Here is a 17,590-nt window from a genome sequence, read left to right as displayed (position 1 = left end):
TAAATAATTGTCTTTCAATTTAAATGATAGTGTTAAATTATGTTATATTTTGTATAAAATTTTGATCAGTATTTTTTGATATAAAATGATATTAAACTTGTTTGAATTTTTTTATAGCTGTATTTATGGAAAAATAATAAAAGAAAGGGAATAATAAAGTCTTATGTTTTTACATGTATAATTAAACTATATTTTTTTATTATAAATAAAATGATCATTAAACTTAATTCTAATATTCTATTGAAATAAAAAAAAAGAATGTTACGTAATATTTATGAATACTCAACTAGTCTGAAGATATATTTAAAATTCCCGCCATTTGTGTATTAATGGCGAATTTGTGAGTGTCACTCTTTTAGACTAATAAAACAATTCAGATTTTATAGAGTTTGAATATGGATAAAATAATTAAAGGAATAATGAAATATAGAAAGTGTCATAGAGAAGAAATGGTGAAACAATTTCAAAAAGTTAAAGACTGTCCTGAAGTATGTAAAAATTATTTTATCTAATTTAATCATTTATTAATCATTTATAAATGTGTTTATTTTTTTGTGATATACTTTTTATCTCATGATATGTTTATTTTTAAATTATGTTTATAACAATATTTTGACATTTATAATGAAAAATATATCCTGAAAATATAATAAAATTTAAATAAAATAATTTTTTTTATCATTCGTTTTTATCATTCAAAAGGACAAGTTTCTTTTGAATATGATTTTCTTATCACATTTATTTTGAATATGATTATCTTATATTTACGTACGTCCTTGAACTAAAGAATCATATACAAGAAAAACAAAAAAAAACATTGCGTTTATTCTGGAAAATATTATCTGGGATATATTATGCATGAAAATTATATTAATTATATAATATCTATTTAATTTATCTAAAAAATATATTCATCGATTTATATTAAAAAAATAAATAATATATGTTGCAATTAACGCAAATTACATTTTACTAATCTAAAACAGTATTAATACTTACTTATATTGTAATTAATTTATATAAGTCGTTACTCTTATCATAGCCAAAAGCAGCATTCTTTACCTGCATGGATTCCCGGATGATTCCAACTAGATTTACGGAAACAAATGTTGGAGACATGTTTGTTGGTACGAGATTTCACGATGACATTATATTCTCGAATATGAAACTTGTTTTTTTGGTAATTTCACGATGCAATTTAATGACATGTTATTGCAATGTTTTTTATATTTGTACTTAAATGGGTATTTTTTTAATTTTACTAATTAAATAAATATCATATTAATGATTGGAAAAATAAATATTCGATTTAAAAATGACGAAATCGAAAATGTATTTTTTTTTTCTATAGATAAGTTTTGTCATGAATTTTATGTTTTTCAGTAAGAAATGCTGGTAATATTATTCCTCATTCTCAGCATTTTGAGGACGAGTTAGCAATGTGTGAACCGGCAGCCTTAGAACTTGTTTGTTTAATGAACGAAATAAAACACATTATAGTTTGCGGCCATAGCGATTGTAAGGCTATGAATATGTTATATTCTTTGCGCGAAGAAGAATTAGCATCTAAAGTACGTATTTAATTAATTTTATTATTTTTAAATCTATTTTGCGAATTTATAAGATATTTTTCAGGTAAATAGAAGGATATCGCCATTAAAAGCATGGCTTTGTGCACACGCTAGTAATAGTTTAACGAGATTTCAACAGCTTGAAATCAGTGATTTCCGTGACCCGATACTTTTTCAAGGTGAGACATCTTTACGAAAATTTGTAGCTTATATTGATCCTGAAGATAAATTCGGCGTAGAAGATAAATTATCTCAAGTTAGTATAAATATAAATTTAATCTGTTATACACACACACACATATATATATATATATATATATAAAATATATATTTTATACACATATTTAATTACGAAAAAGTGAAAATTATTTTAAATAAATATATTTTATTTTCAGATAAATACTTTACAACAATTACAAAATATAGCTTCTTATGGATTTTTAAAAAAACGATTGGAAAGGCATGATTTGCATATTCATGCATTATGGTTTGATATTTATACTGGTGATATTTATTATTTTAGTAGGGCAAATAAGAAATTCGTAGAAATAAATGAATCAACCGAAAGATGTTTACTTACAGAAATTAAAAAATATTATTCTTAAATTTTTTATTAAAATTATATTAATTTATATCAATATTGTTTGATATATCAATATTTTTATTTATTTTAATCTATATATTTTTTTATAGAAAATCGTTTTTTGGTTAAGACTGAATTTGATTTGTTGAATCTCTTATAATCTAATAGTTTTAAACATATAATAGTTAAATATTTGTTGAAATTTCTTATTATGTTTCTACATATGAAACATAAAAATTATAAATTAATTTTTATTATTATCTTCTTTTTTTTAACTAATAATTTTTTATATTATAATTATTTTTTTAAAATTTAAAAATTTTATTTAAAATTTATAAAAAATAAATTGATAATAACAATATATGATATAAATTTATATAATATGCAACATAATTTTAGATATTGCATATTATTATGCACATAGATAAAAAAAAATTTTATATAATATAAAATTAGGTAATAATTAAAGTAAAAAATATTTATTTCTTGATAAAATATGTATATATAATTACAATTATTGAAATCAGAAATGAAATATTATTTTTGATATATATTTTATGTATTGTTATACAATATATACAAAGTTTATCTGTAATATATATTTGTAACGATTTACATAATAATATATACTTTTAAATTATATATATATATATACTTTTAAATTATATATATATTTTTTTAAATTATATATATATATATATATATATATGTAATTATACATGTTCACTGTGATAAAAATAAATAAAATATGTTTATTGTTCTTGTTCGATTCATATAACGATTCACTTCGCTTCTTGCCGATTTGATTTAATATACTTTACATCTGAATTGTATAAAATCGAAGTCATGGAATAGCCAGAGGACGTACTGATGGATGGACGGTTTCGTGGCCAGGCGAACTAGAGCATGCCACTCCCGAAAGAGAAAGCAAAACAACGAACTAAAGTATAGAATTAGGATAATAATAAATATGATATTAGAGATTGGTATAAATTTATTGATGCAATGTATATTATATGTATAAATATAATATCATAAATATAATGTATATATATATATATATTTTAAATAATGTGGTTTTTTTTATTATTATTAATATTTATTAATATTAGTTAATTATTAAGATTAAAAATAAGATTAGAATGTTATTTTATTTATCTAATATTAAATAAAAGCATAAAGTTATCTTTTACAATTATATATATAGTCAAATATTTAAAATCAAATATAATTAGTCCTTTTCACAAATATATCTACAATCTGTGATTTACAATTTACAATATGAAATTTAAATCATAAAAAAATTCTAAAATATATACAATTGTTTTAAACTTTTTTACATAAAAATGAATTATCTATTATTTTAAATTAAAAACAATATACAAATATTTTCAATGCATCAAAGAATTTTGCAAATTCAAAAATTTTTCCTCAATTCCATGTGGATAAAAATTCTATAAATTATCGAAATAAAAATATCTTTTGTTAGTTTAGTAACATATACTTGCATATCATAGTTACGGTACGAGGCATGCATACATTCTAGAAACTTGTGGTCAGATGCGAAAAATATATAAATTCGCGCTTTTCAATGTGTTTTATAATGTATAAAAATAGTAGATAAAAGTGAAGAGGATTCATTATTCTGTCTAGACGAATGGTCGAGTTGGCTCCGTTAGGTTATGATGAATCCCGGTATATATATATATATATATATATATAGTTATAGTAAATCAGAAGGTGGGAGGATCAGAGAATCTCTTCGGTCTTTGGAGAACGATACATGCGTTCTTTTTTCTTTCCAAGATCTCGCACCCCATGAATCGCTGACATACTAACCTAGATTATTCTGGGGTATCTATCATGAAGGCAAAGCGTGCTGTAAATATAATACATGTTCTACGTTAAAAAGTAAAATCATGTCATCTTTTATTTTTCACGTAAGCGAGATTCAGAGCGAAACATTTTTACAAAGTGGAGAATTCCGTATGTTCAAGATACGTTCCGACTAGATTGTGCGTTAAAAATTATATATATTGGATATGATATAATTATATTGTCATTTATTAGAGATTGATTTTAATTGGTATGTAATTATTTTTTAGAATTCAAAAAAAAAGAAAAATGTTAAAAAAAATTTTACGATAAAATGATTTGTTTTTTCAAATTTATTTCTTTTTTTTTTTTTCGTTTCGATATTATTATTGAAACACTTATTTTCGAAAAAAATATTTTACCAAGTTTCTAAAAATGGAATTACAAGCGTTTTAAAGCATGCACACCATCAAACTTCCGTGAAGAATGTCTTTAAATTAGATTCGGTTACGAAATTCAGGTGCAATTCAGGTAGTCTCCTGGTCCGTTTACCTGGCTAGTCGGACAATGTTTACTGCTATTATATTATGCTTGATAATTTTGCGGCCAAAAAGTGAGTTACACAAACATCTAAAGTTACGTAGTATAGTACGTATCTCGAATGAACTCGAAGAAACAATTGATAGCCTTTCAACTCTGCTTATTTCTTCAACATGTCTTTTCTACGTCTATCTCGATATCGATATTTATTTTGTAAAGAAGAAATAGAATTAGTTTCTTCGAAGTAATTCTTTTACAACTTTATACATTTAATTGATAAATTTATCAATTATTTCAAGCGTAAAAATTTTATAATATTTAAAAAATTGTTTTTCATTATATTACTACGTAGATTTTTAGATGTAAAATTTCGATCATTCGATTAATCGAATCGAAAAGAATTAGTCAGTCTGAATCGAAGTAGCCAATCGATACCAATCGAAATAAAATTTCGAATAACTTTATCAATTATAGAACGGTGAAAGTTAAAGAATATATATAGAAAAAAATAAAAACTCTATCTAATATGTTTTATGTGAAAAGAATCTAAATAATTTGAAATATTCTTACATCCATATTTTTCTTTTTTATAGACGTATAAATATCTGTAAGTAATGAATTTATATAGCTTTTTTTTTCAACATATATAATTTATATTAAATTTTTTCCCAATCTTTTGAAATATATCGTCTGAGATTTCAATAAAATTTCAAATTGTTTTTAAAACAAATGTCCGTATTGAATATTCCGTCAATTTATTTAGGGTGCATTCGTCATAATATTTTTATAGGTTAGATTGGATAACGTCCCTTATACGAATTTATTCGGTACGTTAATTAATTACGCGGATACGACGTCGTTAATTTTTCTACGCTTGACGGATCTTCCTTGCCAACACTCGCACAAGAATAAAGTTTCGGAAAAATACACGAGCGTAACGAAGTAGTAATGCCACCGCGGAGTACAGCGTGTTATGCTTCGGCACACACCACTGGCCACGCACTCTTTTTCTATGACCATTCTAAAACGAAAGAAAGAAAAAAAGGAGATCGTGCGAAATCGTGACATCGTTACTATCTCCCATGCTTCAATAGCTAATTTATCCAATTTTTCGATTCGCTGAAATGAGGCTCAATGAACTATTTCGACATTATTATTTTATCTTAGTTGAAATAGAATGTCAAAACGAAAATAAAATGTTAAATAATTAATAATTTTCAAATATGTAATCGCGATTGTATCATGTTTCACGTTTTTTTTTTTCCTTCAACTGATGAGTCACGATTAGTTAGGTTATAATATGTTTACCGTGATATGTTTACTGTACATTAACATGGCACGTATCATATCGTGTAGCGTTTTAATCTATTTTTGATCATACATTGTTAAACTTTCAAGTCTTTATAAAAAACAGAACATTAATAACGAGTATTTTTCTTCTATTTTGCTTCTATCGATGTCTATTTTTTTTTTGTGTGCATATATTTATATTTTTATTAAATATTAACATATTGTTAGAATTTATTTTAATTAATTATTAATTATTATAATATATATAATTTCAAATAATTAATCGAACAAAGAAACGAACTAATCATTAAATATTTATTTTAAAATTATTATTTTAAATAAGTTTCAATAACATGCAACCGGTAGAGGGCTTTTTTCTCAGCGGAATCTTTATGTGGTCATTAGTGTTCTCGTTTTCAAGCCTCGTGTTTCGTATCCGAGTAAAAGTGAGTCCTAAATAAACGACATGCATGACCATAAATATACTTCCCATGTCGACAAAAAACTCATGTCATTTAGTGAATTGCCCGTGTCTATTATAAAATTAAAAGAAATAGATAGGATAAAATGTTTCATGTATGATAATCGCTATTATTTTTATTTCTAACCTCCTTCGTACCCTACTAACCGCGCGTCATTCTATTTAAGTCAAGGAAGTGATGAATAACGTGCGAGTTTGACATAATTTTCTCAACGAGTGGGTCGAATATCAAGGTGTAAATCCTAATCTAATGTATGTGTTGTATCTAATGTATTTGCTGCCTGAAAATGTCCGAAATTCTAAGCACGACCGTTAACCTAACGTTTAACTGTATAATTATGGCGCAACTTGTCCGAAAAGATTCTCTTTCTCTTCCCCTTCGTCGCTTCGTCATTTTATGAATTATGTACTATGCGTACAGATTTGACATCCAGCTGTAATGTCATGATCCTTCTTATCTGCCAGGGGATAATAGTAAGTCTCGTTAATGAGAGTTATTAGCAAATAATACGAGGATTCATGAGCGTTTCTTTTATGAATAGTAAGTAAGCTTTTCTTTAAACGAAACTTATAATGTAATATTATCGTAATTAATATTTTACTTGATATTTAAATAAAAATTTTTTGTTCAAGCAATATCTACGTAAATAGTTCTTTAACGAAGAATGAAATAATGATTAAAACGAATGTTCTCGTTTATTCTATCTTTTTATTATTCTATTCTTTTTTCAAATTTATAATCCTTGATAAATCCTTGCAAAATTGCAAGGCGTCGAAGGACTCGCTCGCTGTTTCGCTTCAGTTCATGATCGAGAAAAATGATCGTATTTATATAAATCAGCAATTTGATTAATTTAAAGCGGTAAGCAGTGTGTCGAATGTATTCCAATGATATTGTTTATTTTTTACGCAGTATATTTGCAAAGTGGTAACGGTGGCATAGCTACAATGTAATTATAAAATGTTGCAATGGCAACCGGTGCAACGAACTCACGAATGTAAGTACATACCGTGCAATGATATTGCCGGTGAACACTCTAATTGTTATGAAACATCTTTCTATACGTTTCGTGAACAACTACCTAGTCGAATAATTTATTTCGTCCCAAAACGAGCGTGCACTATATTTACGATTATTTTTTATTTTATAACTCTATAGTTTTTATATTAATTTTGATAATATTCCTTCTATTCTATTGTAGTTTTTTTTTTTCACGTTGAACAAGATAGAAAACTTTCTAAAAATTATTTGTACGCAATATTTTATTGACCAGAAATTCTCGATGCTATTGAGAAACGCTTATGATCTAAAGAATGGTTTCATTGAAATTACATATAATGAATGATACACACGTAATGTAATAATTTTTCTTAAATTAAAAAATTTTTCAATGAAACACTCGATTACGAATGAAAATGAGTTAAAGAAACAATGTAACGAGTCGTGATGAGTTTTCACGACATCTGTACGTATATTTTTTATTTATAAATACAGCATAAACAGATAAATGTAGAATAAAGAGAGGTAATATTTTATACAGGGCCATGGCGCAACGTAAGTTGGATGGAAATAGTATTATGTAAAATCCGAGCAAAAATTTCAACCACATAGAAAAACTTTTGTTAAGAACCTCGAGGATACCTACTTACCTACAGTACCGAGGAATTGGACACCGACTTTGCCGATTAGTCAAACTATCGATCGTTCTCAAATTGTCGCTTCTCTTTTTTTGATTCGTAGCTCGAATTTATCGGTTTATAATATGATGGCAAGTATTTATTTATTTATTTAAGCATTGTCAATTCTGATTTGTAGAAATCCGACATAAGTCAAACTCAACTAAATATTTCTTTCTTTCGTATTACCGACTCGTTCAAGAATGATGATCAAAGATAGGAAGCGTGGAAGCGAGTAAGAACAGCGGCTTAAATCATTAGCAACAATATAACGATCGATCAAGAGAGCTGACGTACGTACAAGCTGAAAAGAAGCCAGCGGCAAGTTGCAATAGGGCCAATTTCTCTTTATCAATGATCGCCCTGTGGTTTTCTCCGTGGTCATAGCATAGTATGTGTACATGTAACACATGGGACACGTTATATACTAGCCAAACGCATAAACTGTTGCTGCGTGCGCGTACAAGTTCAAGAACAATGGCAGTTCACGATCTGTATAATGTATGTAGTGGGTATACACGATTTTGCCATGCGACGGTACTGGCTCATTGTGGTGGCGGCGGCGGTGGCAGCGGGCAGCTCTCGTGCCACTGACCCACAAACATACTTACCTATGTTATACTATGCTGCTATATACATCGTTCTGCCGTTGTCGCTATGCTTTAATGCCCGTACACACCGCGTTTCCGCCTCTCGAAACACGCTTGTGTACGTCGTCCTTGGAAGATTTACTTGCGGACCTGATTGCAATCCTGATGCTGGCTCGTGAATTTTTCATTCGAGACTTCATGCACCACCGTGAACCGAAAGTAACCGCGTGTTCGAGCAACGAGGGCGGTAATTTTACGGTAAATCTCTAAGAATTTATTTTCACGTTATATATATATATGTATGTATGTTTCAATTTGCTTCGTTTTAGGATAGAAAGAATTGGATTTCCGTTGGAAAAGAGTATCGTATCATGGCTCGATGTGTTTTACTTACGGTTTCATTTTACTTTGGCGCTTATTAAAAAGTTGCGTTCTGGAATGGTCGCTCTACGATGAAGATTAGATCCTGCGTACATTAAAATTCTCAACGTTCGTGTATCCGCGTTATGCATATTGATATTGTATGTACGTTTCCTTTCCTTTATTTTTTTTTCTTTTTTTTTGAATTTTATTTTTGTTTTTACTTTCGTGTTACTTTATTCTTCATTTTTCTTTCCCTTCTAACCTCTTCGTACTCGTTTCAGACTTCACTCCTGACTTTGTGCGTTTCCAATAATTATATTATACATGAATTTTAAAAAAAAGAAAACGGAAACCTAAATTTTCATAGGAATGTACAAAAATAACAGATTAATATTTCAAATTAGAAAAATATTTAAAAACTATATAACTCTTTATTATAGTAAAAAGTTAAATGATATTCAATAATTATAAAGAGGTTATATTAAATTACAGGTGAGTCCATTTTAAATTCTAAGAATCGAACGCAATTCGAATTTAGATCGGAAAAATATATTTATCCGTGAAAAGAATGACAGATATCCGTGTATAACTGTATCTGTAAAGAAAATGGTGGCCGCGTGTAATCCGCAACTACTTTACTCCCGCGTTTTACTCTCCATCTCAATTGTCCCACTTGGTAAACAGGACAAAACTGGAAGAGCAAGGCTGAAATCCTGCACGGAGTGGCGGAGAGCGGTGGACGAAAAAAGAGTTGAGTAGTCGATTCGCTCGACTTTTTGCCATCATCGTCATGAGGGGAATCGTCACGATGGAAGGAGAAAATGGACAACCATGGCTGCGTTGCAAAATCGAATGAGCAGTTCGTTATCAGTTCGTTGCGACCCACTCTTGGTTTCTGATATCAAACAAACTGGAAACAATCCTTCTTCCGCCTCCCACTCTCTTCTCCATTGTTTTCTTCTTCATTTTTCTTTCCCTTCTAACCTCCTCGTACTCGTTTCAGACTTCACTCCTGACTTTGTGCTCCAATTGACCTGGCCATTTGAGAGAACAAAAGCCTTTGATGGATCACGGGGCCCGGTATAATCGCACATGACATTGCGAAGAAGTGGAAGAAGAGAAAAAAGGGAGACATATTGTTGTTATTAAATTTTTAAATACGCAGATAGTAGCCATTGGACTGTAATAATGTATCTATTAGTCATGTATAATCATATTATATATGAATTTTTAAAAAAAGAAAACGCGCTTAAATTTTCATAGAAGTGTATAAAAATATCAGATTAATATTTCAAATTGGAAAAATGTTTAAAAATTATATAACTCTTTATTGTAGTAAAAAGTTAAATGATATTCAAACAATTTGTTATAAAGAAAAGAATTTATATATCAAATTATAGGTGAGTCCATTTTAAATTATTATTATTAGTCAGATATTGGTGAATTGATTAAAATTCTTTTCATTACAGATGAAAAATTAGAAAAATGTTTAAAAATTATATAACTTTTTATTATAATAAAAAGTTAAATGATATTCAAACAATTTGTTATAAAGAAAAGAATTTATATATCAAATTATAGGTGAGTCCTATTATTATTAGTCAGATATTGGTGAATTGATTAAAATTCTTTTCATTACAGATGAAAAATTAGAAAAATTAGAAAAATGTTTAAAAATTATATAACTCTTTATTATAGTTAAATGATATTCAAACAATTTGTTATAAAGAAAAGAGTTTATATCAAATTATAGGTGAGTCCATTTTAAATTATTGTTATTAGTCAGATTTTGATGAATTAATTAAAATTCTTTTCATTACAGATGAAAAATTAGAAAAATTAGAAAAATGTTTAAAAATTATATAACTTTTTATTAAGTTAAAGTTAAGTAAAAAGTTAAATGATATTCAAACAATTTGTTATAAAGAAAAAAGTATTTATATTAAATTATAGGTGAATCCATTTTAAATTATTATTATTAGTCAGATATTGATAAATTGATTAAAATTCTTTTCATTACAGATGAAAAATTAGAAAAATTAGAAAAATGTTTAAAAATTATATAACTTTTTATTTTAGTAAAAAGTTAAATGATATTCAAACAATTTGTTATAAAGAAAAGAGTTTATATCAAATTATAGGTGAGTCCATTTTAAATTATTATTATTAGTCAGATATTGGTGAATTGATTAAAATTCTTTTCATTGCAGATGAAACGAAACTCTATGAAACAAACGGATTTTCAAGATAATTTCTTTTTCTACTTAAAAAAGAGGTTCAAAATATCAGAACGAAAATGTACAAGAGACATATATCGATCATGCATGTATTCATACATCACTTTCAAACGGTCCATTTCATCCTATAAACTACAAAGGATCCCCGTTAATTTTTTTCTCGTTCTACTTCCAAGTTAAGATTAATAATTAATAAAGAATAATCTCCGGTAATCTCTTTCTTTTATCATGGAATTTAGAACATTTTTTGCCGGCGATTCTCGATAAAAAAAGACTTTACAACGCGCCACAGACGGGATTACTTTTACGATCGCGCATACCAGAATCAGCCTAGCCGTCAATTGGCCTTTTTTTTTTCCTTTTCGTCTGTCCGAAACTGGGTCATAGTTTCGTTCGCGGAGCTAGGGCAATAGAGGCCTAGGAACCTTTACCTAGTTACGCTTTCGAGAATTGGGATGACACCACGAGTTTTGAGTTTGATCGTTGCCCAAATTTCTGCCCCCCCCTCGTTGATTCTGGTGTACCCAAATCCGGAACCTGGTTCGTTTCGAGGGGGGGCCCCCCCCCACGCTACACGGAATGTCCTCATTCTTTTTGAGGCCTCGGGGCCTCGAGGGCCGCGTGACTTCCTCAACGTAACAACTGGGAACCGCGGCGACGGCCCCACGTGAAGCTTCCAATTCGTCCCTTCGAATTCCGTGGCTAATTTCACGAGCTCGAATCGAAGTTAAAGGGAAAGAGTTTGGTGTCGTAATATCGAGTGTTGAAGAAGGTTTGAATTTTTGTGAGTAAAGTTTGTAAAGTTGATTTGATTCGAGTCGGTAATTTTTTTATCGATATCTTTTCATTTTTTCAAGGATAGGAAAAAAAGTGATTTGCATGATTAATGCATTTTTAAAAGTTCATAAATAAATTCACTTTTGTTTATAAATAACTATGTTAAAAATGGATCCCGGTTGTTTCATTGAAGTAACAGGCGGTTATTTCCATCCATCCAACTTTCTGTGTATCGCTTCTAACTCATGCGGAACCTATTTGTCCATTTTCTTTACTTTTCTTATTTGAGCCTCTAGTGACGAATAATCGTAGAATGGCTTACTTTTACTTGAAACGATTATTTCTCTCCACGCTTGTCGTAGATTATTTTTTACCATATCTTTTAAAATATTACTACTATTCGACCGATTATTATAACCATATATATTTAAAATTTTCGAATATCATACATACTGGATTATTTAACGAGTTTATTAGATACTTTCCCGATATATTATATATATTATAAAAGAAAACGTCGTAAACGTCTTTCATAAAAAAAAAAAACCTAACCTACGTTACAGGAAATATTAAATCTGCATTTGCAAAACATTGCTGTTCCTCCGTGTACACACACATATATATACGTATATATATATATATATATATGTATAACACGCGACACGCGCGCCCGTCAAATTCTGTATTGTGGGGCGTCAGCCTCGAAACACAACGAGTTCGCCGTTCACCGGCGATCATACCGGCGCTCGTCTCGGCGTGATAAACAATTACGAAACGGATTGTTAAAAAAGGAAGCGATACGGCTCGCGCATATTTATGTAACAACCGCGCAGGCTCAGCAATGGCCACGAGCGTGTAACGGCAACGCGAGTAAAGTTTTCTCGCGAGCCCGTGTGCGCGTAACATCCGTATCGACGTTCCAAGTGGTGTGCACGCGCCCACCCAGGTTTGCCATCTCTACCTGTTCCTCTCGTTCCTTGCACACCTGTACGCTATCACGTACGCCTTTTGGTCACGCGTGTGTGTCACACTTAACGCCTATCTCTAGTCATCGAGCAATGTGGTAGGATCCACGGGTATATACCACGAGCAAAAGTTTCACTCGGTCTTCGGCCCCGACTTCTCCCTATACGTTCTTTTCTATACGTTTATGCGCGCGCACAAACGTAACGTAATGTACGGACGCCTGTAAACGAGGTTGTGCGTTTGTGAAATCGTACGTGTGATGTCGGCACAGGTATGCGCATGCGTATACATATAGGTTGGAGGCTCGTACGCGTGCTACCGGTCGTTTAATCGGAGAACGGGCAGGCAAGTCCTTGGCAAGGCCGATCGAGACATCATCCAGCCACCTTTTTCCAATTAGCGGACTTCTGGTAATCGGCTACCGACTTCCTACGAACAAACGCACGCGTCAGACGCGGTGCGCCGTGTTTGCGGATTGCCTCATCCTCTTTCGAGTATACGAGTGGGAGGTATGCGTTGCAGATGTTTTCGTCGCTTTCTTGCTTCCCGTGCAGTTTTTATTCCGCGTGAAATTTTCGTTTCCTCCATCTCGATCTATTTATACGTATATTTTCGATGGTACTTTTTTTTTACACCCGATAATAATAGTTACGATTTACGAATAATTTTTTTTTTCTTTTTCTTTTCCACTCGTTTCAGTAGCTTAATTTCTCCCTCGAGAGAGAGAGAGAGAGAATTGCGCAACGTCGACCTTGAAGGACAATTATCCCGGCGAAGAAGGAAATTTTTCTTAAAGCTGGAGCGATGAGGAAGGTACGGAGGTTGCTGCTTTGCGAAATTTACGACATCACACCGTCGGATTCTTTGTTGCAACTGACAGTCTGTCTGTAAAATTGTTTGGTCAGAATTGAATTGGCCAAGTGCACAGTTTTGTTGGGTAAAACGCAATGAAAGGATGGTCGGTGCCCACTAGAGACCCACAGACCGTGCTTTTCGCCCGATTTACCACGGTCAAATTTTACAGAGGAAGCCTGCGCCTGCGTCGTCGTTTGCGGCGCTCGCGAGATAACATCTTGGAGATAACATCTCCGAGATTCTCCACGCCTTGCGAAATTGCGGTCCCATTGAAACAATTGTCAACGATTAACGCAACAATTAACATAATCTATAAACGAGTTAATTCGTCAAATTTGTTAATTTGTTAAAACATTTTCAACAAGGAGTGCGGTCGAATCGAACGAGATAATTAAAGATTGGTAATTTTTTTACGATAACCACCTTCGAGATAATTTGCTGGCCAAGGTCTCGGGCAGATTCAGATACAGGTGCGAGGCACAATGTTAAAACGAGATGCGGTGGCCACAATCGGGGGCCGCAAATCGTTTTTCTTTGCCACCGTAAATTTTCAGCTGCATCATTCATTGTACCATTGGACCGTTCTGTCCAACTTCTGTCCAATTTTCGAAAGTTAGAATTTCCTCGTCGTGTTTACTAACAATCGTCGCAGGATTTAAGTGTCATCGAAACCTGTCGAATTATTTACGGTCTTCCGTTTTGAAACATAGCTGAAATCTTCTCTTACCTGTTCCTTCACCAAACATCGCAACTAACTACTCGGGTTTAACTGCGACTCTTGCTGCGACTCCTTGTTAAATTAAAATTTCCAAAATTTGATCATATATATATATATATATATATATATATATATATATATATATTACGATCGAGTTAATTTAAGACCTACAATAATTTATTACGCAAGCTCGTTTCTATCAATGCCAAACGGTAGAACAAGAACGAGGAACGATTACAATTATTTCTAGGACACTTTTCAACCGTGCGTTAAGATTCGCGCACTCACACACACACGCGCGCGCGCGCGCTTTTTGTTCTATTCCTCTCGTACAAATTGAATCTTTACTTATCCTCCACGTTCACGGAATACAATGTAAGTATGTAAGCACCTCAAACACAATTCACACTTGACTTCTCGTACACGTTGTTTTATGTATGCGAACCTACTTTCCTGGCGTCGTAAATTTTTGATATCTCCCGGTAACGATAGATGGTCCATCGTTCACCGCCGACTTTCTTCGCGGCTTGAATGCCGCAATCAGGTGACGCTGCGTGTTTTCAGTGAAAAAAAATGCGCCTCATGCAAAATGCATGAACTAAAAAAATAAGTAAAGGTAAAGCTAACCTCTTTGTTAAGTTGTTGTTAAGTTACTTAAGTTTCGCTTCGTGCATATATATATATACATATATATCTATCCATGATATCTGATAATATAATTTCAAAATAATAAATTGATCATCGAACGAAAGGTTATGAATAATAACTGGGTAAAGTTTAAAATTTTAAAGAGTGTGTGTGTGTATATATTGTATTGTACTTGCACAGAGGGCCGACAGAGGTCTCATTACAACCGTGTTTACATCTTGGACGTTCGGGCACCAGGAGGCGTGTCGAATCTCACGTGGCAAAATATTTTCGGTGGCGTTGCATGGGAACACCGCAGGTGGGTCGGGCGTACGGAATCGCGCCTCGCAATATTTAGACTCGTACTACTTAACCGTGTATAAAGGGGGCCGTGTTGCGAGACGACCGATTATTCACGGCCCTTTTCTTCTTTTCTTCGCTTTTCCGGAATCCCGGAAGAGGAGACCCTTTTCCCGAGTTCGTTGCACCGACAATACGGAAGTCTCGGCAAATTTCGTAGGTAAGTCCCTTTCTTCCTTTACCGTTTCACTCGAGGTGGAACCATTTTCGGTTGCATTCTATCCCCAAGTTAATTTCTCTCTCTTATTTTTTCCAAAAACTTTGTTTTGCATTTTCTACGATCTTTTATATCTGTTAAAAAAGTGCGGATCGAGAAAATGGCCGACTTCGTTCGACCTAACCTTTACCGCCACCGCCTTGGGATCGCGTGTGAATTGTTGTCCAATCGATTACTTTAATCGTTTCTTTATCCTTGTCACTATGAGCAATCGACACGAGACGACTTTGAAGGTTTTTCCTTTATTCTCCTACGTATTATATTTAACCGACAATAACTGAAATATAATTTTCATTTTTATTTGACGTGGAATGATAATAATTTCCTTCCATTTCAACGCGTTCTCGTTAAATCGGATAAATCGAAAGTGTTATACGCTCTCGTATTTTATATATATATATATATATTTCGTTTCACATTTTCAGATACCTACTTTAGGCCGCGTACACAAACTGCTACTTCTATTCATCGAGGACACGAGGGCCAAACTCGAGAAAAATCCTATTTGTGAATCGCTTGCTTGAAGGAAACGATGAAGAAGATGTTGCGAACTTGGAGCTTCGTAACACGTGGTGGCGCGTAAACGATACAGGCAGGAAAATTTTTAACGGGAATCCTTAAACGTTTAAAACGTTACGCGTGTCGTATTTTCGACGCGCGACCATCGTAAATTTTCCAAAGTTTCAATAATAAATAAATATCGGCCCCGGCTGCGACACACGTGTTCCTTCGAGATCCTGGGCACGTTCCTGTTGTCGGAACGTAGTCAGTCGTGCCGTCCACGTGTCATCTGTCTCCTCTTTGTTCCCGAATGTTCACGTTCCGAACAATGTATGCAATTTATCATTTCATGAATAGATGGCACAAAAGTGGCAGGTATCGAGTGAATATTTCGAACGAAGGATTTAATCTTGAGCGAAACAATAGAGAAGAAGCGGTAAAAGGGATAATAAACATTGTTCGTACTTAAACACTTTCTTAATGTGCGCATTACCCTATCGATAAATTATTTAATCTCCAATTTATTATTTCTTAAATGGCAATTTATTTTATATGTATATAAATTTATATAATAAAAACTTTAAAACATATATATTTATATGTGAAACGATATATTCCATATATGGATATTAAATCGAATATTTATAAAAAGACGAGAAGAAGAAGAAGAAAAAAAGAACGCCTAACAGGAAACACGCCTAAATATTTTGACAATCAACCGTTGGATTGACCGGAAGGTAATGTAATTTATGATCTTTGTTTGTTTCCAAGGTCAAAATCCCTTAAATCCCTCCGTCAAACCTTCCCGAATCTCGAACCGTTAGGATTATATTCGATTGCAGTAGAATTTTACTGCTGGTAATAAACGAGATATTTGCTCCGTTGTTTTGCTGACTTTTGAACAGGAACCTTCAATGACTATTACTTATATCTCTCCCTTTCAAAGACCCACGTTTGCCAATTCTACTTCTTTGATCCTCTATCTTCTTTGTCTACGCGAATTAATAAAAATAAATAAATGAATAATCACTCGCACAATGTATACATGTTTAATATTCTCCAAAACTTTCATTCCATCGAAGGAACGGAGATGGCGCTGTAATCCTCGTAACTCCTCCATACGTACACTTACACACATACACACACACGTATATACATATATATATATACATATAATCTCTGGCTCGCCGTTTCCGGATCATCGACCACCGATCTCACGGTTCGCATACTTTTCAAATAAACTTGGAAACAATTAGGTCGATCTGCTTGTATCGATGCTCGCGCAGGAGGAGGGGGGAGGGGGAAGTGGAGGAGGAAGGCGGTCGAGTGGTACCACTAGTCGCAGTAGCGAAAGTGTAACCGACCCGTCGCAGGGGAGAAGTGGGGCCCCCGTTTGTTCGAATTCGCGGAAAGGGCCCTCCC

General features: G+C 32.2%; 1 protein-coding gene and 2 long non-coding RNA genes across 14 annotated transcripts; all 3 read left to right on the top strand.

Moving 5' to 3' along the window:
• The first annotated feature begins 235 nt into the window (after window positions 1-235).
• Window positions 236-3,187, top strand: LOC725877 (beta carbonic anhydrase 1). 5 transcript variants are annotated; one of them, XM_016914503.2, is made up of 5 exons: window positions 274-488; window positions 1,043-1,127; window positions 1,384-1,571; window positions 1,636-1,750; window positions 1,967-2,150. In XM_016914503.2, the coding sequence occupies exons 1-5, from the start codon at window positions 396-398 to the stop codon at window positions 2,035-2,037; spliced, it is 552 nt and encodes a 183-aa protein (XP_016769992.1). In that variant the 5' UTR covers window positions 274-395; the 3' UTR covers window positions 2,038-2,150. The 5 variants fall into 5 exon arrangements, 4 of the variants coding, with proteins under 4 accessions (XP_016769994.1, XP_016769992.1, XP_016769993.1 ...); XM_016914504.2 differs by lacking the exon at window positions 1,967-2,150 and adding an exon at window positions 2,999-3,187 and having other exon boundaries at window positions 277-488; XM_006569173.3 differs by having other exon boundaries at window positions 277-488; window positions 1,636-1,827; window positions 1,967-2,191.
• Window positions 3,188-6,087: 2,900 nt separating this feature from the next.
• Window positions 6,088-10,318, top strand: LOC100576423. Of its 6 annotated transcripts, XR_003305474.1 has the most exons (9): window positions 6,089-6,821; window positions 6,914-7,104; window positions 7,194-7,278; window positions 7,483-7,746; window positions 7,822-8,805; window positions 8,877-9,068; window positions 9,192-9,402; window positions 9,595-9,769; window positions 9,914-10,318. It is a non-coding gene; the product is annotated as an uncharacterized LOC100576423 (long non-coding RNA). The 6 variants fall into 6 exon arrangements; XR_003305472.1 differs by having other exon boundaries at window positions 6,088-6,821; window positions 6,914-7,278; window positions 8,877-9,072; XR_003305473.1 differs by having other exon boundaries at window positions 6,914-7,278; window positions 7,555-7,746.
• A 288-nt stretch (window positions 10,319-10,606) lies between these two features.
• On the top strand, window positions 10,607-16,726 carry LOC102653912. 3 transcript variants are annotated; one of them, XR_411416.3, is made up of 5 exons: window positions 10,607-10,663; window positions 11,121-13,399; window positions 13,593-13,703; window positions 15,292-15,610; window positions 16,093-16,726. It is a non-coding gene; the product is annotated as an uncharacterized LOC102653912 (long non-coding RNA). The 3 variants fall into 3 exon arrangements; XR_411415.3 differs by having other exon boundaries at window positions 13,590-13,703; XR_003305478.1 differs by having other exon boundaries at window positions 11,121-13,703.
• Window positions 16,727-17,590: the final 864 nt, after the last annotated feature.

This window comes from Apis mellifera, linkage group LG10 (genome assembly GCF_003254395.2).
Source record: "Apis mellifera strain DH4 linkage group LG10, Amel_HAv3.1, whole genome shotgun sequence".
In the NCBI taxonomy this organism is placed as follows: domain Eukaryota; kingdom Metazoa; phylum Arthropoda; class Insecta; order Hymenoptera; family Apidae; genus Apis; species Apis mellifera.
The sequence above is the reverse complement of the archived record's forward strand: the minus strand, read 5'-3'. Positions and strand labels throughout refer to the sequence as shown.

Excerpts from the sequence above, each read along its gene's own strand:
- LOC725877 (XM_006569173.3), top strand. The coding sequence starts at position 396 with ATGGATAAAATAATTAAAGGAATAATGAAATATAGAAAGTGTCATAGA. Across the intron at positions 489-1,042 it reads AAGTTAAAGACTGTCCTGAA|CCAAAAGCAGCATTCTTTAC; the intron begins GTATGTAAAAAT and ends CTCTTATCATAG. Across the intron at positions 1,828-1,966 it reads TAGAAGATAAATTATCTCAA|ATAAATACTTTACAACAATT; the intron begins GTTAGTATAAAT and ends TTTTATTTTCAG.